The sequence below is a fragment of the Brachyistius frenatus genome, unplaced genomic scaffold, assembly GCF_029030835.1.
Source record: "Brachyistius frenatus isolate BFR_SWC_R1_liver_20210118 unplaced genomic scaffold, ASM2903083v1 Contig_114, whole genome shotgun sequence".
Lineage (NCBI taxonomy): Eukaryota > Metazoa > Chordata > Actinopteri > Embiotocidae > Brachyistius > Brachyistius frenatus.
The window spans coordinates 1068284-1095421 of record NW_027210713.1 but is presented as its reverse complement, the minus strand read 5'-3'; the positions used below and the strand labels follow the sequence as shown (position 1 = coordinate 1095421).

Genomic DNA, 27138 nt, shown 5'->3' with positions numbered 1-27138 from the left:
GATTTTTTTTTTTTTTTTTAACTATAATGTGCAACATGGTAATAAATTACTCTTTGGAGAATAAAATTGCAAGTTTTATATGGGGAATAATTGTCTTATATTACTTCATCAAAATGTGGAATACAAGACTGGTATTACAGTTCGTAATTAAACCTGCATTCATCCATTTTATTGGTCAACAAGCTCTGAACACTTACATATCATCACCCTTCATGGTGTCATATTTATGCAAGAATCAAGCCTCGTCTTGTAATACCACTTCGTACATTAGGAGGCGACAGCGAGTTACTGCAGCGTGCCGTCTGCTCTCAGCCCGGCAGTTTGGTTCAATTTTACAACATTTTTGCTTCGTCAGTACCTTTTTTTTATTTCATAATTGTTGGCTGCCTTCACGAGCTATCACTGGCATGGCCACAGCGAGCGTTAACCGCTGTCTTACCGACCGGAGGAAAAGAAACCAACTTCATGCCTTTGCTCTTCGCGAGCCGTCTCCTGGAAAACAACAACTCAACCCGGGCGTTTCCGCCGTCCTTGCATTTACCGACCCGTCCCTCGTAAGCAGAGGGCAGAGTACGCTGCTTCTTCTTCCTTTCATGTCGGACCGGCGACAGACCGGCTGCCACGGGGACTCGCTGTCGCCCCCCGGAGGTGCGGGGGCGGTATTTTCCGAGACAGGAAGCGTCGAGCTGATTAGCATCTCGCGTTGCCCCTTGAAATTTGTGTTGGCAGACTTGTCAGCGAAGAGTCAGTTATTTGCACCTCCAGCAGATGTGTAGCATCAGCTTTTTATTTTTTTATTTTTATTTTTTGAGTGTTTCTTAAAACTTTGTGAAAACTCACACTTCCTTCCGCTTTGTATTTGTCTCCACAAATACCTGAAGAAAACATCTGGCTCTTCAGCTGCTAAACGCTGCGCCGCGGTCCCCCCCCCCCGGCTCGTCTCGGACCTTTTTCCTGCCTTGTTTTGTCGTCGAGCAGGTCGTGTGCGGTCGGCAGTTTTAGAGTTGTTGTTGTTTTTTGTTTTTTTTAAATATACGGAAAACAAAATAATTACACGAGAGCAGCGAGAGTCGCTGAAACGGTAAAGCTGAGGGGTGCCGCTTTATAAAAGTATTGATTTGAGCTGCTCTGAGCAGCGATACGTACGCACTCCTTCACCAGCGTGCGGCACAATGACAGCGAACCGATGTTTGAGATGCAAACGGGCAGACGAAGCGGCAATAGGTCTTCGTCATCTTAAGGGGAGACGTGCGGGCAGATATGAGCTACGGCGGGAGACACGATCGTGTCGGCTCGCTTTAAGGTGGCCGGACGGACGCCATCAGCTCCCCGTGAATATGTTTCAGGCCGTTGGACGTGATTGGTGACGAGTCTTCGACGCTGTGCCTGCGAGGTCGGGGGGGCGAGGCGACGGCGTACGCGGCGAAGGTTTTTCCTGCTTCAAGCGACACGGCAGTCTCGCGGCCGCATGTTTCCTCTGTCCTACACGTCCCCATTATCGTCCTGCTTTCGGAACAAATGGACTCGTCCCCGTTACAATAAGCTTCAAACGCTGGCTTTAAGTTGACAGTGCAATGCATGCTAAATGGCGCCGGAGCCGTGGGCGCACAATGTATTTCCCAAAGTAGTTACAGAGGTGTCTTTATCTCTTTCGGAGAAAAACGCAGAAGGCCATTACAACTTAAACTGTGCAAATTGCCGCGACCAAATGCGACGACCCCGAAGTCATGTGGGTGGCGCGCTGACAACGGTCTGAAAAGGAAAGACAGACGAACACAGCTCTGCATTTAAATCTGTTTATGCTGCTGCATTATATTATTTGCACTCTGTGCTACAAGGGTGTGTGTGTGTGTGTGTGTGTGTGTGTGTGTGTGGGTGGGGTTGGGTGGGGGGGTTTGGGGGGCACTCCAAGATATGGAAGCTGGAAACGGTGGTGGCAGAAAAATCAGAGGAAGAGCGGCAGGGACTGTGGATAAAGACGTCAAAGGCAGCGCAGGGTACGAGGAAAACCGATCAACCGAATCACAAAGGTGCCGATATAACCACTAACGAGCCAAGCAAACGACCTCTGGAGAACGCCTTTTGAAAACACAGCTGAGACGACACCACAAACGGCACACGCACTTTTAAAACGGTTTCCTTTTGGAAGTTGGTTGCCGAAGTTTTGTTCCCGCCGCAGCCGGCGGGTCTCCGCGCAGCGTGGAGACGCTTTTACTGGCCGTATCCTCGCTGCAGTCAAGACGAGCTCCGCCCGACGTCTGACTTTCACAGGTTTTGTTGGAAGTGGTCGTCGTGGAGAAGCGCGTCTGCGGCGTCTCGCAGAAATCCAATATTTTTAATTAAAATTGTTTCGTTGAAAGAAGTTAAATAGTTTTCTTCAGAAGAAATATCCCCCCCTAGAGACGTGTTGACACCAGGTTGACTGGAGTTTCCAGAGGAAGGAAAATTTGGTGTGCTGAGGGAATTATTTGTATTTTTTTTTTTTATTTTTTTATGGGGGAAAAAAAGGTCCTTATTTATCTGTCTCAAACAAACCATTTTGGCTCCTCTCTCTGAAAACCTACTGTCTCCTGATTGTGACCGTAGTGTTTGTCGTAGTTGCGACTCAGGTGTTGTAGAACGTCGTAAACAAATTTGGCGTTGGATGTAAAAATAAAGTCAGCCATTTCAACAGCTCGACAATTACTGGAGGAAACTGACAAATGTTTTGTAATTTGGTTGGACCGACTCTTTACGGCATTTTTTTTTTAAGGTCAAAAAAGTACAACTCAACATTTAATTATCACTTGTCATTCAAGCTGTGTGAAAAGTGGAAAATCTGGACGTGTGGATAAAAGATAGCGGCCCAAATCCTTTTATTTACATTAAACCCGACGTAGAAAGATGAATGTGTGTGAATGTCAATCAGATGAGCGCCGACAGGTGGTCGCCTCCCAGTCCTGACGATGTCTCCGCGTAGCTGCCATGTCTTCCTATTTGTCTACAAACAGTCTCAGGAGTTCGTGGGAGATTACGACTCCCTGGATCACCCCGGGTTTCTGCTTCTTTTCCTTTTGTAGCAAACATACAGCTGCCAGGCCCGGCGACGAAAGCCGGCCGTCGGTACGAGTGGGACTGTGGAGACCCCTGCGAGCCTGACAGTCACTGAGGCTAATTAGAATCCAAATATAGAATAATAAACCGGCGCTTTGCCCACACGGCTGGTCGTCATGGTTATACCTCCATGGGGACGAGTTTGAATGAAGACACCAGTCGGAGTCGTAGCGCCGCCGCTTTTCTTTTCTTTTTTTTTTTTTGTATTCCTTCTTGATGTGTTTTGAGTTTGCGCGCGTGTGTTTCTGGCCTGTCAGCGCGGCACATCAGCAGTCTTAACAGGCGGTCCCTGCGGAGGCCAGACTGACAGGTAGGTAATGATCAAAGAGGCCGTTTCCTGTGTTTTCATGTTGGGCTCGCGGAGAGACACATCTGTACCACCGGTGCCTCGGCGCTTTTAATGGGCTCCGGTGGCAGAAAGCTCATCGTCACGCACGCCGTGTACACGCGCGGGCACGTGCCAACACAAGCTGTAGTTATTTCGGAACTCGTTCCAACAACAGGAACTAAAACGTTTCTCAGACTCGTACCGCACTGCCTCCCGTTTAATAAATCGCTGAACTCTCGCCGCCTGCCACTCTCGCCGACTCTCAGTCATCCCCAACTGTATCGCACGTCCATAAAATATTAACCTGAAGGGGAAACACAGGCGAAGCCACCCGGTCTGTCTCTGGTCCGACCCCCCGCTCCTCCTCCTCCTCCTCCTCCTCCTCAGGACTATAAGCAGGACTATCTCTCTCACTCAGGTGCCAGGCCACTCACAGCTATCTTACCCTCGATCTTGTGTCCACAGTTGCTGGTGGCTGTGTGGACGGCTCTGCGCTCTGCTCCACTTCGTTCAGCCTGCCAGTTTCTGTTTAATCAATTGAAGCAATTCAGATTGTATTTGAAGGAGGCCGAATCTCATCTGCGGTTGGATGTTGCTGGAAATGAAGTGCATCCTTGAGGATGAGTGTTAAAACAGCCTCACTTTATCTGGAAGATTAAAAACTTCAGGGTCACGGTAATCTGTTTTAATGAAACTGTCAAGTAATCCGAGAAGCTGTAAACTCGGCGGCGGCGTTTCAGGCTCTCGCTTGTTGTGTATGTCTGTGTTTTAGCTGACTGAATTTATACACAATTTTTCAAATTACTGAATGGCAGAGAAGAGGGTTATGTGATTGCTATGAGAGGTAAATTAAACAGCAATTAACCAATGTTAAGGTAATTGCGTAGCCAATCAGATACAACTCCAGCAGGTAGGGGAGGCATGAAGTGCTGATTTAATCATCTATAAGATCTCCTCCTTTAAGCACTCTTTTGAACCCTTAATTCAGCAGATTTTTCCCTTCTATTTTTTTTTTTTCCTACTTCCATTTTTACAAGGGATTTTATTTACTCGCAGCATTCACACTTTTGTACCACTGGCTTTGGCATTTATCAGGCAGGACTCAGTAAATCTTTCCTTCATACAGGCATATCTTTAAAATCAAAAGATGAGTCACTCAAACATCATCTTGAACCCTTCCCTTACACCTACCTACACTATTCCATCTTTATTTTTTTACCCGGGACAAAATCCTTCTGAAACCGTACACAAAAAAAAGCCCCTTTATTTTCCATTTTCTTAAAAACTCCTTTAAAGAAGACCTTTTATGTGTTTTTGTTTTATATATATATATATATGTGTGTAAAAGGTTGAACGTTCTTTGTGGCCAATTGAAATAATTAGTTAAATGTTTGTAAAAGGAATTCCTTCGAGCGAAAAGCTCAGGCTTCAGACTGTTCTGAACACTCGGCTTTCTTTCTATATTCTGTCTGTAACACCAAAAGAAATTATGCTCATAGCCTTTATAAAAATGGATGTACTGTGCATTCAGGCTGCCGGGAAGTGGGAAAGTTCCCGTTTGAGATCATTCGACTTCCGAGTCGGGAGCGTTCACAAACAGGCCAAATGGCCACTGTGAAAAAAAATCTGCTCCATTTCTGCAGTTAGATAATATAGCACCATCATCAGCATCTGTATATAAACAAACATGGAGCTCAGGAGGTCAACGTTATTTGTACACTACATTTCTACACGTTTTGAAAGAAGGTAGGCTAGACGAACTGCAGGCAAGGCAAGTTTCAAAGCAGGTACATCTGAAAAACCCTCCTGTTTTCCGTGTGGGATATTCCCAGTCCGTCGGACATTCAGGTGTTTTTAGTCTCCGGGCCTGAAAACTACTGAACTGCCTGAAAGTGCAATACCACTGAGGGCCACCAGGGCTAGGGCGATAAAAATAAACTCTGGCTCCATTTAATAAACAGCAACCTCTCATAAAATACAAAGTCAGCAAATGTTTTCCACAAGTCATCGAGGTGTCATGAGATAACTTCCCTCCTTCTGATCAGTGGTCTGGTCCTTCTGGAAATAATTCCCTCGTTCATTAGATATTAGGCCTAACAGAGATGTGTGTTTGGGGACAGGTCACATGCGCACGCGTTAAGAAGAGACGAGGTGTTTCGTCCACGCAGCTTATTATAAGAAGCACAGATCCATTTTAAAGTCATGTGACCTCTCGTGGTCGTATACATAACGACAATCCAGAGACGCAGTTCAGATGACGTCTGTGTAATGTCTTTTTCGTTGTCAGGGAGTGGCGTGTTGGTTGCAGGAGACTGCTGTTCGCTCAAAGCCTATCACTGTTGCCACGACAACGAAGTTTGCATTACTTTGAGGAAGTAGTATGTATATAAAGGTTTTCATATACAGCTTGTGTTTGAAAGTCTAAATCCACCCTCATATCATACTGTAAGCTTGTAAAGAGGCGTCCTGCTGTAATCTTTGTTGCTGCGGATGTTCACAGACATAATGACAGATTCAGACGTAAACATGTCAAACAAATTATGTTGATTGGTAGGTGCACGGTTTCCTTTCATTACCTCCACGCCGACAAGACGAGGCGGAGGTCACAAGTACTGCTGCCGCGCTGGAGGCTTCCTGGAAGCTGGCCAATCATAGGACAGAGGGCTTTAGGGAGGGAAGGGGGCCTTAAAGGGACAGGAACTAAAACTGCTTGCTCCGTCAGTATAGTATTTTTGTAGTCCGAAAGGTGACGAGTTGTAACAAAAAAGCAGCCATGTGTTTTTTCGTTTCCCCTCATTCAGAGCGAGACATGGAGAATATCCCACCGAGACAGAGCAGCGACACAGAGAGGGAAAGCCCCGTCCTTTAACTGGGAAAAATTCTCTTATTGCACATTATCCGACAGCATGTCATCTATAATCTGATCTGTTCAACTCTTCGTTGGACTGGCGTCATGTTTACAGAGTCTTTATGTTTATCATGGCTGCACAAATCGTTCAGAAATATTGCAGTATGGTTTAGGGACTGCTTTCTTTATTATGTACTTAACAGAAAATGGAAAAATGTTGTATTTTTATGTTTTGCATAAATGATTTAATCCAATTAAATCTGTCAGATTCTGCACTGATGCTGTCTTTCTATATGTATTGACTGGGCACCATCTGCATCGTCAGTATGACTATATAGTGTAAATATAGTTGTACAAAAAAGATCAAATAATTCAAATAGAGGAAAACGTCCGCTTCGTTTTAAACCCATTTCCTTGACGCTGAGGCTGAAATGTAATATTAGGAATCCCTCACCAACAGAGTTTCACTGCAGAGCAGGAGTTTTTATTCTCCCTCCCAACAGTGGGACGGTGGGATTTAAGAGGTTACGTAGTTCAAACATCAAACACGGTTTGATCATTGGTTTGACATTGATCTGAATGATCTCCTTTCATTCTCAGAGGATGTTTTCCAGAGTTAGAAAAAAAAAAAAAAAAATCATAGAAAAGAACCAAGCGCACGAGAAGCACCGCAGTCTGTTCAGGATTAATTACCTGCCGTGTGTATTTTACCCCCAGTCTTCTCTGACAATGGTTTGTTGTAACAGCTGATATGCCTTTTGCAGACTGCGCTCCATTCATTATATGAACTGTATGAAATGGATTTTACATCAGTGTCGGGCTGAATTGTGAGTTTGGAGGCACTGAACATGATGCAGTGAGTGTTCAGTTATTGTAGTGCTCTGGTACGGAGATTGTGGCGCCGCATCATGGATGTTCAGATTTCTGTTCGCTCACTATAACGTTATTTACATTTACTTAAAGCTCAGTCTGTCTCCCTCTTCCAGAAAGAGCTTGTCGACAAACAGCCGCGAACTCCAGATTGACCCTCTTTCTACACTCCCGATGCTGGCAGAGAGATCCCTCTGAAAAAACAGCTGAATCTCTGGGAAAAAAAAGGAGGAGGGGGCGGGGGGGTATAAGAGATGCATAGCTGGCAAGCATGGAAAGCTTCAAATGATTGATAGCCATTTGTTTTGCCTGCTTAATACAACATAAACTCTGCAGCGATTCATCACCAGAGTGAGGGTTTTCCACGGTGCCGCTGCAAAGCCCACTAAAAATAATTCATTTTCTGCGAGCGACAAGCCAGGCGCTAATGTTAAATATTCATGCGGGGTCCGGTCTAAATGATGTGGCCATTGGCACACAGTTAGAGCACACTCTGTGGGGAAGAGGGAAGGGGGTGGGGGGGTGTCAAGCTGTGAATAAATGAAAGCGGTGAAGCCGTACATTACCCTGCCACTGAGAATTTACTACAGTTGCCATTTTGTCCGGCCACTTCAAACAGGTCTCTTTTATGATCAATACGTTCGGTAAAACATCGACCATATTGCCACGTCGGCAAAAAAAAAAAAAAACCGGGCTCGTTTTGTTTGCTCATCCTTTATTCACTGTTTGCGTTTGTTGCCTAATTTGTGCCTCATGAATGCAAACAGGACTTTGTGCTTCTTTCTGCTGTGGTTAGTCCGTGCGTTCGAGGCAATCAAAGCAAAACCAAGTCGACTCTCTTCGAAGACGTCGATGCACTCGGATCGCCTCGTGTCACACGAGATCGATGCAGCTTGTGCCTATGCAGATGTTATGCTTTGATCCGTATTGACCGTCGACATCACTCAGCTGCAATCACTTCAACACGCGCGGCGCGACGACACGGAGATGTTGTCATGGTTGCACAGAAATTGTTCTGAGCCAGTATAGGTCATCTTCTGCCATGATATCAGTAAGCACAGTGGAGGGGAAAAGGGCAAAAATATAATAGAAGTTACAGCGCCGAGTATCCATTCAGAGGAACTCAAATAGGGAGCATAATGTCCTCTGTGCATCATTTGGGATGGAATAGAAAATACTAAATGGCTTCATATTGACAGAAACACTCTACCGGTATTCATTTTTATCACACACATGCTCACATTAACTAACTAAGACACACACACACACACACACACACACACACACACACACACACACACACACACACACACACACGCACACACACACACACACCCGTCTTCCTGCAGTTTCTGACTAATGAGGCCTGGGGCTGGAGATGGTTCCATCAAGGAACTTCTCTCTCTCTCTCTCTCTCTCTCACACGCACCTGATTGATAGCGGTGATTTGACTGAGAAAAAGGGAAATGGGAAATTGAAAAATGGTGGAAGAAGATTGGAAACAACGTGCTGATTATAAACTCCGCCAGGAAACAAAAGGCCTTCCCTCGGCCTTTTCTCTTAGCTGTGAGGCAGCAGGTGTGTGTCTGACATGTGCCTGATTGAGGCGCACAAAAGACATTACAACCGCAAACAAATGGACGTGTTTAGCGTCCCCGGATGCAGTTAGCTTTTTTCGGTGGCTGATAGAAGTGATTATGAGCGCGTGAACGGTGGCAAAGCCGGAGGACGGCGCACAGGTGTTTTTAGGGGGGGGGGGGGGGCAATGGAAAAGCAGCCGTGTTATTGTTGCGATGATAATAATCCATCTATACAATTAATGGTATGTCACCGCCAAGGTCATCAGCCGCGGGGGATGTATTTAATATGTCTCATATTGTAATAATAGACGCACGCACGGGAGGTGTGAGACCACACAGATTTATCATCATGAAAAAAAAAAAAAAGGAGTGTGAATGTAAAAATGAGAACAACAGTCACCGCGCTCCAAATTCACTGATTTACAAAATAACCTCAATTACCTCGATGCCATCGCCATTTATTTTGGTCCTTTTATGTTTATGTTTTCATGTTTCAGGATAGAAAAAAAAAAAAAAAAGTACTTTTATAACAGTGGCATAAATTAGTGTGTGTGTGGGTGGTGGGGGGAGGGAGGGGCGGGGAGGCCTTTGTGCATTCCATAAATGAGGGAGCGTCTTGGCAGCGGCCCCGGCGGTGTAATATTCTCTGAGAGCTTCCAGACAGTGAGTGGTGGTGCAGCAGCTGTCTCTTGACCCTCCTGCCGGACCCCCCACTTACCCCCTCTGACCACCTCCTTTCCACTGAGCAGGCTGTGGCGATGACAAGCCTGTCAGGCGCTTCTCGTAATGTCCTAATTACCCCCTCGCACACACGGACGACGTGCACACAGTCCTAGTGAGTAAGCAGGTACGTCGGCAGACAGGCCGCAGCGTGCGCGCGCGCGCGCAGACACACACACACACACACACACACACACACACACACTTCTGGAAGCTCAGGTGAATTGTTCTCCTGCCAGGAGCCCACGCTTCCCAGGCGAGCAAAGATTTCCTCCCTCAGGACTCTCGTCGGGGGCGCGGGCTTTGATTCAGGGCGGAATCACAGCAGCGGTTTCTCTCCTGCGGAAACACACGGGGCGCTTGAAACACCGAAAAAAAAAAGATGTTTCCGCAGTGCCGGCTGCCTCTGAAGAGAACAACGCACACAGAAAGAACAACAACAAAAAAGTTGCAGCGTCACTTGAAATAGACGATAAGGAATGAAACGTGACGCGTCACTTTGCCAGAGGTTGAGCTTCGCCTCGGCTCTAAACTCGTCCCCGCTTGCTTGGTTTCCGGGTGCAGGACGGCCTGCTGCCGCCGCACTTACTGTAAGAACATATTCAGTCAACCAGTCGTGTTGCCGTAACAGAGTGGATCACTGTGCCCGCTTGGAAAAAGGAAATCATTGTACTTCCTAGGGAAAGCAGTTGCTTGATGATTTACAGACCTCGGTAGTTACTGCATTTGTTACGATCAGCGCGACTCAACGGCGTGTTTCTGTGACGCTCGTCCCGCCTCATCTTGATTCGAGACGTCCTGCTACGCAGAATCTTTGTTTTGTTGTTAACGTAGCTTTTCACAGACGCGCCACTGAAATCTGAAGCTAACTTTTTCATAAATGACGCTTTTGATTGTGTCACAGGGAGCCGATCGTGTAAGGCTGACTTCCTGGCAACTACGGGCAGATACGTGTTAGCGCTTTCACCTTTTTTTTTCTTTTTTTTTTTCTTGACACGACTGTGAGAGATGAACGCCGCCTGAGCTGTAAAGACTCGTCAACAAAGATGCTGGTTTTTGAAAGTTTTTTTTTTTTTTTTGCCTCAGAGATATTTTCATGTGTATTATGAATGACAGGTTTTGGTTTTAAAAAGGTATTTCAGATGCTGTCATAATTTTAACCTGTTATTCACTCATCTTTTGTTATTTATGTGATTGTAGATGCCCCCAGCACTTCACTAAAAGGGCACGGGGCACCAAATTCAATATATCTGCTTTTTATCTGAAGGATTACCCCTTAATATCCCAACGTAAAAACTCTCCTCACTCACACGCACACGCACACACACACACACACACACACACACACACACACACACACTCTCAAGCCATCGACTGGACATTTACAAAGCATATCCCATTAGCAGAGAGCAATTACCCACCTCCGAGGGGATATTTGCAAATTCTTGATTTGTTACGGTTTCTCAAACAGGAATAAGCTTTGCATCTCCTGTAAGCCTACCTGATTATTATGTCTCCATTGACTCAGGAGAGAAGTAATCTGAATATTCCTGCTCGTGTTTACAGGTGAGCGTGTTCTGATATCTCGCCGGCTGCTTGGGTTTTACCTGGCAGCTGATTAAAAGAATAACATTTAATGCCATTTTTTTTTAAAAAACAAGCTGAATTTATTTTTTGCTGTTATATAAGGAGAACAAGAAAATACGCAATCTTTTCCCTGAGCTTTCAGCTGCATCAATGAGTCTTCATTGGTGGATGGAGTTGGCTCACTTTTCATTCACGTTCATCTTTCCGCACCAGGGCTCAGAAGCTGTAATGATTTAATCCAATTCTCATCTGATGGATTTAAAATAATTCCAGCTCAAGGTTTGCTCATCAGCCTTTTTTGTTTGGGAGTCAATTGCTATTTTAATTACAGATTGATTACTGGTTACAGTAATTTCTTGATTAATCAATTATTTCTAAGGTTGATTAAACACCTGACACTTTGTTCTAAAACCCAAGTTGACTTTTAAGACTTTTTTTTAATTTTTAACAACAAACAGACCAAAACTAAAATTATATTCACTTTACTATTAAATGGGTAAGAAATTCAGACTGTATGCATATCATAAAAGATGAAGGGCTCTTGATATCATTAACTCTCTCTTCTGACTCTTTTCTGAGTGAAAGTAAACTTAACAATAGTAATAATGTTTTATCATTACTCGTATGCTAATTATCTATTCATAATCATTTGCTTTCATTTATTTGTTAGCGTTGAGTTTCTTTTTAGGAATTTAGGCGACTTTCTGTCTGTGTCAAAGGGTATTTTTGGGATCATGGCAATGGGACTCAATCTAGGCTGGTCAACGTGTCAATTTGTGTAACATGAAGAGGTCAGAGGCCAAAGGTCAGAGGCCCACTTTGTCATTTTGAAACAATGTTCTTCTCTACAAGATTGATCTGTTTACTGAAAAGACTTGTGTGTTGATGATCTTCTGTATATGGTGATGAAAGGATGACAACATGAAACTGTGTAACTGACCAATGCAAAGGGAAGTTCTGGTGACTGTATATAATCCACTGTATCACTTTGAGTTGGTTGTAGAAACCTCTCCATTTTTCCTAATTAACATAATATTACTATAAAAAAAATTTATATGGACTGCCAGAAAACTAATAAGAAGGAGTGACTTTAGTGAATGACATTGACTTTGTATTTCATGAGACAAGTTGAATAGGAGCTAAACCCTAGTGGGCCGCGTTGGTATTGCACTTTTAAGCACTTCCGCATTGGCCTCACTTGTCAGGCCCGGAAACTACGTCCACTTTTATATACAGTCTATGACTTGGACCTGCTTTATGTTCGAAAAAATACAAATAAAAAAAATCTGAATTTATACAACATGGGATCTTTAACCATAAGGCTATGAGAAGAGAAGAGAATATCTGTAGGACATGAGCATAAGGAGTTGGACACACTTTGGTCTATTTTTTTTTTTTTTTTTTGAGGAGAGCTGAAACTTTTTGATGGGGTTCTTTTGTGCAAACCCTGACCTCAAATACTGCCGGTGTTTACTTAGTCCACTCGGCGGGAGATCGTGTCTTCATCCGATTTCCTTCGAGAGAGAAAAGTTTGAAGCCCACCTGTGATCCTCCTAGTTAAATGAAAACACAGTGGGCTATCCACGGTAAGGCAGCATTTCCAAACGCGCACACGCGCACACAGTCACAGAGGGAACCAACGTGGGTGTCTCTATAGGGAACTACACAGACATCCGCCAGCCGACTCTGTCGCATCCTCTTATGCACCGCGATCACACACTAGGTTGACATGCAACACACTGCAGATCAGGAGCATAAATAAGCAAGGGAATGTTTTACCTGAAAGGAAGAACATTAATTCAAAGGCGTCGCGCTAGTACTGAGAAGAAATGATGCCTCATTAGCGTTACCCCACTGCTTTTACTGAGCAGTAGCGAACGAGGGAGACAAAGGGAGTGAAAGAGAAGGCTATGTGCCACTCTTAGCACACAGACTTTTCTCGTCTCCAGAGATCTTTAGTTTGCCTCATTGACTAAAATAAGAAGTAATGCACATTATAAGGGATCGACTGGGGTGGCGATGTGTGGAATACCAGCGCACTTCGAGCCTCGCTTCTTATAGAAAACATGACGCTGTGCAGGAATATGCCCTTTTTCATGTTGCTCACAAAGGAGCCTGTCTGCGGCAGAAAAACATGGCGTCATTGCAGGTGGAGAGCGTGAAAATGTTCCTCTGAACACGAGAGCGGAACAGGAGGCAGAGATTCGGATGACAAGCAGAAGAGGTGAAGAGACAAGGACGCGCTTTATTCGGGAAGGACGGTTCACCCGCCCGCTTTCTCCTCCAGCGTGATTGACAGATTGATGCAACCGGTGCACCGGTGCCAACGCCGTCGCATGTACCCCCCTCCTCCCCTCAGGAAATCTGTCCATCAGCAGTGTCTAAGCAGAGCGACAGCCATGACATCTAATCACAGGCGAGCTGGCACCTCATAACTTCTACCTAACGTGCTGCAGGTACAGAGGAGACGAGGGGGAAACACAGGCATGACGCCGCCATCACGACGCTATTTATAGCCTCCTTTCAGAGGCCACCGGCAGGAAGTGGATCACACTGAAGGGTTAGGAAAGGTGTCACCACACTATATCACAGGCCTCGGTGTGCACATATAGGTCCCTGTTGACAAGATTAAACACAGAGATGCTCCGATATCAGGGTGACATATTTCTGGGTTACACTCCCCCGGCAGGGCAACATAAAACGAGGGCAGACATACCACACACACACACAAGATGATAATGACTCATTTACATAATGTTGCTACAAACATTATAATTACCTGGCAATTAAAGCAGCTCAAAATGCCTCATTATGGGGTGTCCTGAGGGCTGGTTGGACTGGGACACACACAGAGTCCTATCAACCTCTATCACTCGCCAGAAGCCTCATTATGTCGAATTATCACCTAATAAAGGCTCCAGTTTTGACTGACACTGCCCGTTTTTTTTGTTTTTGTTTTTTTTAAAGAAACTGGTGAGATATCGCAGGCCGACTTCCGGACGCTGTTCAAAATTTGTTTCCCGTCGTTTGCGATTTGTCACTCACACTTTTTGGGTTTTTTCGGGGGTGTCCACGGGGAATCGCTGACACGTGGAAAAAAAAAAAAAACACACACAAAGGAGGCCTAACAAGGACATGTGTCATACCTTACGCCCTTATTACAGCGGCAATGACAAGCGAGACAAGCAGTCACTTTGACACACGGTACCGCTCGGCCCCGGAGCTCCCACTGCTCGCAGCCGCAGAGTAAAGAAGCCTCGAAAGTCTGTGTGAAATGTCAATATAATAAAAGATGGTATATGCAATATAAAAATGCGGCGGGAAAGGGGAAAAGGGAAGAGGGTGTGTGTGCTCGTGACGGGAGGAGAGGAGGGAGGGGAAATGGGGGGGGGGGGAGGTTGTTTATGAATAGCAGACAATGAATGATGGAAGCTCTCCCGTGGGTGCAGGCCCTGAGCAGCGCTGCAGGGACTCGGGAACATTGCCAGTCTCCCATGCCCCCGCGAGATGCCAGTTTGGGGTGGGCACCGTTCCGAACGGGTGCTCGCTCATCTCCAGGATACACGGCGGCCCCCAGGGGAGCGTCTCCAGGCAGTGGCTGCTCCAGCGGGGCTGGCTGGAATCTCAATCAGGGACGGGGAGAGGGGGGATGGCAGGAGTGTCCAGATCTTCCTCTGTTCCTCCGTATCAAGTGTAACACTCACGAAAAAAAAAAAAAAAAAGGGATGAAGGGAGAAAAAGTGGCTCATTATGTCGGGACGTCGCACACCTGTGGGAAACCAGACTGACTGGATTGTCAAAATTACTCATTATGATGTTTTTTTTTGTATTCGTTTTAATTGGGGGAGAATTAAACAAATAGTATGTTGGGGCTTGAATTTGATGAATTGCAACAGGAATTAGAAATTATGAATACGTTTTTGTGTGGAATATGGCGCTCTGCTTGCATCCTGTCTGCTCATAACCTGTCTTGTTTTTTTTTTTTTTCCTTCCTCTTCTCCTCCTCCTCCTCCTCCTCCTCATCATCTTCTGCTCCTCACCTCCGCCGGCGCTGCAACAGGAGCTGCTGAAGCCGTGACAGGTACTTTTCTTTTTTACGACCTGCTGTTCATTTTGGGAGTGCTGGCTTCGGTCTGTGTCTGTTGATTGGCTGTCCCGTCGCAGTCTGCTCATCTGTGCATATTTACATGAATGGCTGGTTTCTCTTCAGGATGGAGGAGATCCACGTGCGCTCGCAGCCCCGACCGAAATCTGTAATTCTGAAACCAACATTTCGCCACATGTAATAGCACATTTACAGGTTCTGTTCAATCTAGTTCCCTTCCTCTTCAGTTTGTCCGTAGTTTTGTACTCCAAACAAAACTTTGTTTTGCCTTTCGAAAACCAGAAACACCAACTAAAGAGTAAGAAATGTCTCCTCTGCAAGCAGCAAATAAAGCTCTACTTCTCAGGCCAGGGATTATACCATTAGCTAGTTGGATTCTTTTATATAGTTTACAGGAACAGCCACTGATGCTACTGTTTCAGAGGGTAGATGACGTCAGCGGTCTTATCATTCGATTTGTGAATCCAAACACTTCAAATTTGATCAAAACTCTTTTACGAGGGAGACCTGGTCGAGTCAGCATCCGGACAAACTGCAGCATAATGTACAAAATATACCACCAAACCGCTTTATTGACCTCCACGTGCAACTTCATGCCGCAGTCTACGCAGTCTTTGCGATGCCCCAAAATTCAGAAATGGATACAAGTGATACAAGTTGGTCCTCATCCTAAAAGCCTTTTTTTCCCCCTGCAGCACCAGGGACAACACAATTGTTACGTTTACACGGACAGTTGTCTTTTTTTGTAGTTTTTTTTTTTTGTATCGCCTTAACGTCCATATTGTTGCAAATAAGCACTAACAAAAAGCTGATCTTCAGTCAATAGTATTTGACCATTATTGTATGATCATAATAGTGTTATGAACCTACACAGACACGCAGCAGCAGAACGTTTAAAGCAGGAGTCTCCAACCTTTTTCCCCTCCCGAGTTCTGTCATTTCAGAACAACTCCTGCCTCGAAACGTTTTACTCCTTTATAATAAAAGTTCATCGCATACTGTCTTCTGTACGTGATAAATTCCAGGCTCAAAACTTGGTACTTTTCTCAATGTAGTAAAAGCATTAATAAAGTTGTCAGCAAACAAAATGCTTTTCTGGAGAGAAAATGAACATCATTCAGGGGGAGTTTTTACAACCTAACTAATGGCTTAAAACCGATCTATAAAGCAATTACTAAAGCTACAATATGTAAACCCTTTACAAAGTGGTATCCAATCACTCACCACAGTATAATAATCATTTCAATTATAACAGAACAGCCCGCTTGTAAAATGTCCATTGGTGAATGATGTTTTCTCGGTTTGCTGTGTTGCAGCATCATTATACAAACTGAGCACACCAAGTCTCAGAGAACTCTTACAATAAGAAAATAGATGGGCAAATTAGTGGCTATGATTTTATTTTTTTATTTTTTTTAACCTTCCCATGAAAAAGAGTCTCGGCAAAAATTGGCACGGCGCTAATTACACCCCGAGACAGAAGCCGTCTCACTCGTGAACATTTCATCATGGGGACGGGGATTTTAATGACTGAGAGGGATAAAGGCAGCATCAGAGACGAACGGGCAGAAACTTTTATTGTTAATGACCGTCTATAGTCCTGGTTGTTTCTTGAAAGGACACGACAGCGGTGACTCAAGGGAGAGGAATCGGAGGCTGGCTGTCCTGCTTTTCGCTGCCCCTTTCATGTCTTTTGATGTGAAAACAAGAGAGAAAAGTTCAAAGCCAGCGCCAACTTGATTCAAAAGGTGCCCGTCGCCGAACTTCTGATGGAGGAGCCGCTCCGCTAATATTTCCTGATTTCGTCAACTTTTGCAAAGAATTGGTCGGGCGGGGGGGGACGCGGGAGGGGGCGGGGGGGTCCACATTTTCTAACACGGCTGATGAGCTGAGCCTCCGTTGCCAGACACTTCAGGCCAGATTGTACATCCCCCAAAAGTCGGCGAGCGCGCTGACTTTTGAAGGTCTGTATTTCGCTCTGACTGTTTCATTCAGTATGTTGTGATGCAGGAACAGGAGGGTAGCCATGTGTGGAGATACAGGCACTTTACTCTCCCAGACAGCTGCTGGAATGAGTGTGAATTTATCAGCCAGTCATCTGTGCCATGCCTCTGCCCCCCCGCCCCCAAATCCCCGCCCTCCCACCACCCAGAATTAATGACTGCCTCTCCTCATTTGCACCCAATCATGACCAGGATGCCGAGGCAATTGAAAATGTTTACTTCAATTGTGAAAACCCTCCATGTTCCACAAAGTGGCCTGTTTTCACTTTGATGGGATTGCTAATCACAGCCACGTTATTTATGTGTGTTTTGAATTGGAGATGAGCCTAGGCTAGGATATTGGAGGGGGACCAACCTTGCTTGGGGCTGCTAAACCTTATGGAGAATTTATCTTTGGCGTTCCCTTTTTCTCGGTCCAACAGATTGGGAGCAGAATAACCTTGCTTTGAGGCTGCTCTATGTTACTGTTTTGTCTGCCAAGTATATTACTTTTACAGCGATTAAATAAAATAGACACCAAAACACGCCACATTGCTTTCACCTCATCTTCTGCAGCGATTAGTACATGTACAAAGGAGCTCCACTTGACATCATTTCACTCTTACACATCGCAGCTTGAGACGTGTAGATTATTTTTGATTTGATGCTCAGATTTATTTATTTTCAATTTTCTAAATGGCAGACAACTCGTGTAGCTAAAAGTGACTGAAGGCTCATTTCACTTACTCCTTCATTCATTCGGTCGTTTCCAACACATCGCTCCGTGTCACTAATGGAGCATGAGCAAATTGCAAAGCTCGGTTAATATTACATGTCTTTAAAAGATATTATGAAGGTGTAATTTAGGCTTTTTTGTGGATTAATAACTCCCTGAAAAAGCAGACAAGAGGAGGAAACTGATTTTAAATTAGTGTGGCTCATTAGAACTAACCAAGTGTCAAACCACCGTGACCCGCTGCTTTGTGAACTGCTGTTTCAAAGCCTCCAATCTGGCATTTCGGCCGTCATCGTCACCGTTTTTTTTTGGTTTTTTTTTTGCCAAAAGAGACCACATCTGGACGAGCTACGGCAGCGTCTCCCGCGCATGGACTTTACTTGGGCGACCTAATTCAGCATATTTAAGAGAGAACAACGATATCATTGCAATGGATTTACAAGTGGACAAGCTCCCCTTCCTCTTGTCCACCTGTGTCTGCTCCGCACCGTGTCCATGACCGAGCCCCGCCCTTCGTTAAACACGCAGAGATCAGAGGAAACAAACTAGCGAGACCTGCAACTGCAAAACGCAGCAGAGATTCTCACACTGCGCTGGAAAGACTCAGGTGCTCATAAATGAGGCAAATAACATAAATACAATTAAAAAAAAATTGGGGGGGGGGTTCCAATCAAAGGGGAAATATGATTTCAACTCAGGTAAAATATTAGCCGATATGAAAACATTTCCTTTACAGAACAATAATGCAGAAAAAAGATATTTGGGGTAAATTCGAAATTGCTGCAAAATTTTATAATTCAGAAATTCCCAGGGGAGTTCAGCGTTTCAGCTCACAAATGTGAAAATAAACTGTAAAACATCTGGCCTCTACTACATATACTACTACTTTGTCAAAAGTGTAAAACGTGTGAAAATAATGTATGTTGATACAGGGCTGACAACCCCCGACACTCGACAGAGTGCAACGACAAACACAAACATTATAATTAGCGCGCATCTCAAGTCGGCGTTAGAAGCTACTTTCTGTTGAAAGTTTCTGGGAACACTGCGTATGATGATTTAGATAGATAGATAAATGGATAGATAGATAAATAGATAGATAAATAGATAGTTACTTTATTAATCCCCAAGGGGAAATTCTTTCGCTACAGCAGCATTTATAGATACAGAAAAGACATAAAATAACAGTAAAAAAATATTAAATATAAAAATGCACAGTATATACAATAAAATAGAATAATTAAATTAAAACTAACTAAACAATAGTGCAAAGTTTTTTTTTTTTTTTTTTTTTAAATATTTAAACAACCAAGAAAAACAGACAACAGACAACGGTGTTATTGTTGTGTGATGGATTTTGCCAGAGGTGAGTTATTGTACAGTCTCACTGCAGTGGGCAGGAATGATCTCCTTTAACTAGCCAACTTAACTGTAGTCAAAATGCCGGGCCATTAATTCCCCGTGAAAAACAACATGTATACCTGCAAATATAAGCAGAGGTGGATCGTCTTCAATTTGGGTCATGTCTGCGAACAATATTTTAACACAAGGAAATTAGTAAACAAAAAGGCCATTAAAACCTACCGTGGATTCACGACGACGCTTCAGTTGGCTGCATTGTGTACTTTTTGGACATAATCTGTTTTTACCTTCCTTTTGTCGTGAACCTGAGCCGCGGCAGCAGAGTGGAATGAAATGGGTAGTTCATTGCATCAGACAGGTCTGAGGAGCTTTTCTCCACAGGAGGTTAATTTCTTATTGCTTGCCGCATTCACAGAGTTCATTTTGAATCATGTTAGTTTGGCTGTCTATTCCCATTATCACTATCTGAAAATGCAGGCGGTTTTTTTTTTTTTTCCTTCTCCCTCTCTCCACTTTGTAAATGTCAGAATGCAATAGAGGTGTCTGACAACTCGGGCATGCAAATGTGCTTTTGATGTTTTCTTGGGGCTGTGGCTGAGAGTGTTGTTCCTCCATTGGTGTGAATCTGACACATTAAAACGTATTCTCTGCTTCGTCTTATGCTCTTTTTTTTTTCTTTTTGGTTCCTGCCAGATAAATATAGCACAAGGTGACTTTTGATCCTCTTCCCTCTTTATCTCTGAAGACGGGAGAGGGGAAGCCAGGCTTTATGTGTGTGTGTGTGTGTGTGTGTGTGTGTGTGTGTGTGTGTGTGTGTGTGTGTGTGTGTGTGTGTGTGTGTGTGTGTGTGTGTGTGTGTGTGTGGCGGGGGGTTCAGTAGAAGGTGTAAGTTACGATGACAAGGTCCAGAGTCTGTCGGTGGCAACAATGCCAGTGTAAAGAGAGAGCGCCTCGGATGACTACAGCACTTTTATTCCTGGATATACCGAACAGAACCACTGAGCACACATTGGTCACATGGCGCCTCAGATGGAGGGCTCTGATAAGGCTTAACCATAAACAGCATCCAGCTCTGCTCGTCTATCTACCCTCCTCCCCCCGATCATCCTCACCTCCTCCGCCCCACCCATATCTACGACTTGCCACTTTTGTACGCTCGGTCTTTGTATCTTTTTCCCTCCTACCCTCTCCCCTCTCTTGCTCTACCTTCGTGGGCAGCAGAGCTTAGAGCCCATCTGGCACTGACTCACAGGGCCCACTCTGCGCCGGGGGAGATCAATAGTGACAAACCTTGCACATGGCTCTTATATTAAAAGGATTAGACATGGCGGCAAACAGACAATCTACACGGCCTAGTGGCGTATCTTTACTCAAAGCATGTGTTGACATGCAGTCCCCGTTGTAAGAAACAGAAATATTTGACAGACTGTAAATATCCAGACAGGAATGCTTTTTCTCCGTTTCTTTAAAAGTGTTTTTTTTTTTGTCTCTGCCCGTGCTGTGCAGTCGAAGGTCAGAACCTGGCAGCTGACAACGTGTCGGTGGTGGAGGGGGAAACGGCCACGATCAGCTGCAGAGTGAAGAACAACGACGACTCCGTCATCCAGCTGCTCAACCCCAACAGACAGACCATCTACTTCAAAGACGTCAGACGTGAGTGCTGCTTTCTGAGACGCGATGTTCGACGTATCGCGTGAAACCTTTCAGGGAGAAGTCTGGTCCTTTCTACATCAACTCACAGCGACGGGTCTTCGTACGGCTTTGTGTTTCTAAATTACGTCCCTGGGGAGGTTTGGGCACAGAAGCGACTAGTTTAGTGTGAGGGGAAGATAAAAGTTTGGGTTAAAAATGATGACCTGGTGCCGTATTGACAAAGATTCTTGGACTCTTCTCAACGGGCTCTTACCTTGGCCTAAAATACTTTAGCGTGGAGTCTTAGCTTAGGAGAGATTTAGGAAACTTCTCAGCGAAACCCTGATCTTGGTGAGGAGGTGTGGTTGACCCCGTTGCTAGGCGACGCATCCTTTTAAATGACTGGCACACAGTGTGTATCTACTTAGGTTCACTCTTGAGGAGACATTTTTAAGATCGTTAAAATTGGTCAGCCCTGTTTTGACGTTTTCCAAAAATGTCTGACCTGCAGTGAATTTATGTTATTTGCCTCATTTATGAGCACCCATTGCTTTCCAGCTCATTGTGATTCCCTGCTGCATTTTGCAGGGGTGTTGCATGTCGCTCTCGCGGTTTCTGTCCTCTGACCTCTGTGTGTCTCACTGTGGGCGGCGCTCCACCTCTGCTGCACTGACACGGTGCGCAGCAGCCAGGTGAAGGGAGCGAGGGGAGATTGTCGAGTCGTTGATCGATGGCGTTGATAGCGTAGTTCTCATGGACAGGTCAAAAAAGAAATACATTAAAGAAACGAATCGCCAAATGCACTTGGGTCAATATACCTGGGTCGGCCTGTCAAAGTAAGTCTGTGTGGGGGAAACACTCTCGCGAGCGATTTGCTTTGCGTTTAATAATTTAAACTCAAGTAAAGCTGATCAACAGACTCAACAGAAAATAAATCAGTGAATTTAACTTGCAATCATTTCGTTTTTTCAAGCAAAAGTAAAATGTTTAGATGCTCCTTCAATACGACGACTTGAAATAATCACAAGCAATTTTCCCTATGTCTATTTTAGAGACCAAGCAATTAATTGGTCGTTTAAGAAAACAGTTGTCAGATTTCAAATAAAAATACTAATGAGCTTAAATTACCTTTTCTTACTAAACAAGCATGTAAACACAGCATCTAAATCCAAAGCAAAGGAGGAAGAGCACGAGTGAAGCTGTTGCATAGAAAGGGCTGCCACGACATCCTGTGCGAAGGAGTCTCCGGTTCACGCTCTACAGCGAAGGTATCAGATATCATAACAATATCAGCTGCAGCTTTACGTGCAAACATGGCTCCATCTGTCCTTGACTTTTCTGGCCAAGTCCAAATGCTGCGAGATTAATGAGATAATTCACAGCGTTGCCATAATGGAAATACTTTAGTGTCCTTGTCAATTTTCGATTTTACGATAATCTCTTAGATTAGGATATTGAACATTATGATTATGCATGAGCATATGGGCTACACTTCTACTTTGAACCAAGCTTTTGTTTCAGTGGTTTTTTTTGGTGGTTTTTTTTTTTAAACTTGTTTACATCTGGGATCTCAGCCAAGATTCAAGGTGAACAATAAACACTCTTCAGTTCGGTCTATATTGCACCCCAGCTGTTATTTCACAAGTGGAGGTGGCGAGATGAGGGCCCCATTTTGTTTCACGTGAATCGCATCCAGCGAGTTTGAGCACACATCTTTTGTCATATTTGCACAAATCTCCCAAAGCCGCCTGAGCGTATACGTCGGAGAGAAATGGACCGAAGGTGTCGCACTCTGCCCCTTAAAAATATATTTATTCAGACAATGAAAGGAGCAGATGGAAAAGCAACAATGAAAACTCATGCTCCTGCATTGGCACGACAATCGATATCAGCTCTGCAGCGTTACGGAAATCTTTTCACGAGGTTGACAACCTTTTCCTCCTTCAGTCTTTATTGAGCTGCTCCATGTGGGCCTGTAAACACATCATTTGTCTCCACTAAGTCAATTCAGTCACTTAAGAACAAACCGTTTCTGTTTATGTACAATTTAAACGCGAATAGACGTCACGCTTTCTGACAGGCGGCCAAAAGTGTTTGTGCATTTGTGTTTGTGGTGACGGGGTCCGGTGAAGCCCATGGCAGCGCTATTGTAGGCTCCGTTCTGCTGGTTCGGTGGGGAGCCCCCCTCGGCCAGTGGCATTGTTGCCTGTCAACGGGGCCGCCGGCACAGTGGCAGATCTTTGTGTACAAGAAAGTGAACAGCAGCGACACAGAGACACACCAGGAGTTACAAGAACAGTAGCTACGAGCGAAGTGGCAGCCGCACACAAAATGAAAACAGCTTTACAGCAACCAGTGAAGGCCGCGTAAACAAATTTCTGCTGCAGCAAATAAAGATGAATTATGTCATAGGTAGGAGCCGAGCGGGCCTTGTTTAGGATGAGGCATTTATTCTGCTAGATATATGCGAAATGACATGCAATTTGGCAGAGTTGTCATCTGAAATGGAAAAAATGGGCCTTTATCAGCGAAGGTGGAGCTCTGTGGATGGTGATGCAATTGAACAGCATTATTTGTTCACCGCAACGTTCCTCAGGAGTCGTCTGACTTTGTGCTACAAAGGTTTTAATGTTTAAAGTCACACTGTGCCAAAATATTTTCCTTTCAGCATCAAAACCCCTGCAGGTTTAAAAGTCTCTGAAAAACCTGGTGTCAATTCTTAAAGCAGTTGTAATCATTATTTTCATAATAACAACGTATAAACTGACAATGTGAAAACAATGTGACAATGCGATCAGCCTGAGCTGCGGCTCCCCTTCGACTTCATGGAGGTTTGTGGAGTTCCAGCTCATTGTTCAGCTGTCTGTCGACACCACCACCGGTTCAGTTTACTTCCGCGGGGCGCTCTCACTGGAGTGTTTGTACAAAGTGGCCAGTCGTTCTTAGTAATGAAAAGCTCAGGAGTTAGCAGAAACCCAGAACGCAGCTAAAATAGAGCGAATTCTGGATTTACACTCCCGAGGCGGTCGACCACGCGGAAATGCGGTTCCACCAACAGTTTGACAACAAGTATGTCATAACAACAGCGGTCTAAAATGCACGGTCACTGCATTTACTTCAAATCCAAAGAACCTTTTACTGCTGATTATGTGAACGCTAAATCAGGCACAAAGAGGTTGTCCTTACTGTCGTAATTAATCATCATAGGTGTGTTTTTAAAATGAAAATAAACTCATCGGCGTGTCAAAGAAAGAAACAAGAAGTAAGGAATGATTCTCTGCTCGTGTGCAGATTCAGCTGATTGCTGTTCACAATAATAATAATAATAATCTTTCCCATTGTAATCTTTTTATTTTTAATCGTTTGCATGTTTGTGTGTGTAAACTGTGTGTTGTGCATTCTCCTATGTAGGTGCATATTACTACCTCAATAATGCAGCCCTCAAAACAACAGTAAAATACTGCAACAATAACTTAAGAACAGGTTTTTGCTGTTCAATCCTTTTCCGTTGCCTCAAAACCGCAAAGCACCAGCGATGTTCCTGACCATCCCGACCACACTTATTCTAAGACCGACACATCCTCGGACGATCACATGGGCTCGTAGTACGTTTGCTAGATAAACAATCACAGCTGTGTCACTCTGAAATTAACAAAGACACTTGCATTATCCTTGGCACTACATTAAAAACACTCAAAACCTCAAATTTACTTCATTTAGATGGCATAGTTGCCTGGCAACATAAATATGACTGTCATCGCAAACAATCTATTTCAAACCCGAGTCCTGACCACGTCGACTCGGCAAGAAAATGCAAGGTCAAAAGTACAGACAGAAACACACTCCGGATGGGCATTTCAAGCAAAACTACTGACATTAATCAAATATAATATTAAAAAAAATCAAACAGAGGAAATAAGGAAGAACGATAGTCGCATGTACTAATCGATTTCGTAGATTATAACGACTATCTGAATATTGGAAACTCGTGCCGCATCCCTAAAACATACAGTTGTAATTTTGGGAGGAAATCGTCCGGCTCTTTAGCTGCTCAATGTCAGACTACGTTCACCGACTCGTTGTCAACGTTCGTCTGTGCGACTCGTGAGAGTGAACCGTAACACTCAACAGTTTTACTAATCCATCCATTAACTTTGTCTATTTTAACAAAGATGCTAAAGATTTGTTCCCGTTGTCTTCTTCAATCTAAACATTTTCTGGTTTCATTTTTTTCCCCTCTGACCTTAAACTTTCGACTTTTTGTGTTTTGGGACACTGATTTGATGAAAGTTGAATGTCTTATCTTCTTCCTTCGGGAAACAATGGTTCACTAATTTCTGACATGTTATAGGCCAAATGATTAACTTTGAAAATAATCAGCGGATTAACTGCAAATAATAATTGCTTTGGTAAAAACATGCCCAGTCTAATGAATGGTGAACACTGTGCTGCCGCCGTGCTCTTATGTAAGCAGACAGACAGTTATGAAACAGCCTCATATGAATCTGCGTCTCACTGAAGGGTTTCCCTCCCTAGCAGGCGCTGCGACTCTTAAAGTGCATCGGTGTCATTGTTTCCGTTTGAGGTGAGACTTTCAAAGAGCTCTGAAATTACTTGGGTGGTGGGGAGGTTTCGTGTTGACACTGCCCCTAGACCTTCGGTAATGATCATGTTGCTAAGTGTAAAGCCTGAAGGGAATAATAAACTCCCCGAGCTTTAAACATGGGGGGGAGGGGGAGGGGGTGTGTGTTTCAATACAGTTCGTTAGCTCAACAGATGCAGAGAGGACTTGATAAAGAAGGCAGGTCAGAACATCGAAAGGGCTCCCGATCAAATCAGCCGAAGCTGTTTATGTAAAGGAGGGTTGAGGGCCGAGCCACTTGAAAAGCAGCCGGTAAGAACTTGGGAGAGATAACGAAGCCGAGTTTGATAGCGTTAGAGGAGGATTTAGCCAATCTACGCAGGCATTAGTATACATGTTCCCGGCTACTTTTGGTTCAGCGTGCAAAAGCATCCGAGCCGCTCTACCTCCACACTGATTAATTCATTATGTATGTTTGAATGCCTCTCCCTTTTTCTGGAATATGCGAGTGCGGCGCATCCATCCGTGACCGGCCGCAGCCACGATTTCCACGAGCTGCCGGCTTGTTAGGATTCCTCATGAGCGCTCTCCTCCAGTCGCTCACTTCACACTATCCTGTCTGAGAGCGCCCTGTGGACTGTAAAGCTGCTTTATAAATCAACTTGTGTGACTCCGTTTGAAACTCACTTTATTATTTTTTACTCAATTAAGGTGAAATCCCTCCGAAGGGGGCGGCGCTCTCCCATTTCCTCCCAGTGTCACCGTCCTCTTCCTCCTCCGCCCCCCCACCCCCCTCCCTCCCACACACACACACACACCCTACTCACCCCCCACCCCGTGTCTCGTGGTCGTGTCCCTGCTCTCCGTATCTTCACTCTCCGTCTCGCATGTATCCCCACAGCTCTCAAGGACAGCCGGTTCCAGCTGGTGAACTTCTCTGACAACGAGCTGCGGGTGTCTCTGTCCAATGTGTCACTCTCCGATGAGGGACGCTACGTGTGCCAGCTCTACACAGATCCTCCTCAGGAAGCCTACGCAGACATCACTGTCCTGGGTAGGTGTGAGGACATGTGTGTGTGAACGTCACACACACACACACACACACACACACACACACTTTTTATTGTATTTTTGCGCCATTAAAGACAGCGAATATGAATGATGATATCTTTGATCCCGTTATCTTTAGCAACTGAAACAAAAATGTCAGCCAATTAGGCTCTCGCGGTGCTTAACAGCATAACGAAAAGGAGCAGATGCTGAAACTGATGGCCCCGACCGCGCTGTTTTTTTTTTGGCAGCTGTGTTGACTCTGCGAATCCCGGTGAATGTTGACTTGGCTGCTTCGAAACGATTCCCCTATTGAGAGTCAGCTGTGCCACACTTTGATGCTTTGGAGTGAAATTACTCTAGTTAAGCTTTATTATACATGCAGACATCCTGGGGGATTGAAAGGAATTAAAAGCACTTTAAAGTAATTACTCTAGTTGTACAATTGAAACGTAGCTGCAGCAGCTCTGAGCCGAGGGTTGCATTGAAGAGTCCTTAAAATAAGCAACCCCGCTGACTTTTGGCTTTCAAGTAATCAGAGTTCGGCAAGTTGGCTGTGATGACGAATACAAGAGATTAAGAAGAAATGTGCCTTATCCTAGTTTTACACACATGTAACCATAGGTTGTAATCATATATACTTGTGCAAAACTGGCATTTAAC

At 44.6% G+C, this 27138-nt stretch overlaps 1 protein-coding gene across 3 annotated transcripts in view; it reads left to right on the top strand.

The window, feature by feature from the left end:
* cadm1b (cell adhesion molecule 1b) overlaps positions 1–27138 on the top strand; it is a 161897-nt gene that overhangs the window by 97293 nt on the left and 37466 nt on the right. For all 3 annotated transcript variants that reach the window (XM_069712914.1, XM_069712913.1, XM_069712915.1), the window contains exons 2-4: positions 15087–15107; positions 20718–20864; positions 26327–26479. In XM_069712914.1, coding sequence (XP_069569015.1) covers positions 15087–15107; positions 20718–20864; positions 26327–26479 — 321 coding nt within the window. The remainder of the gene's footprint in view (positions 1–15086; positions 15108–20717; positions 20865–26326; positions 26480–27138) is intronic.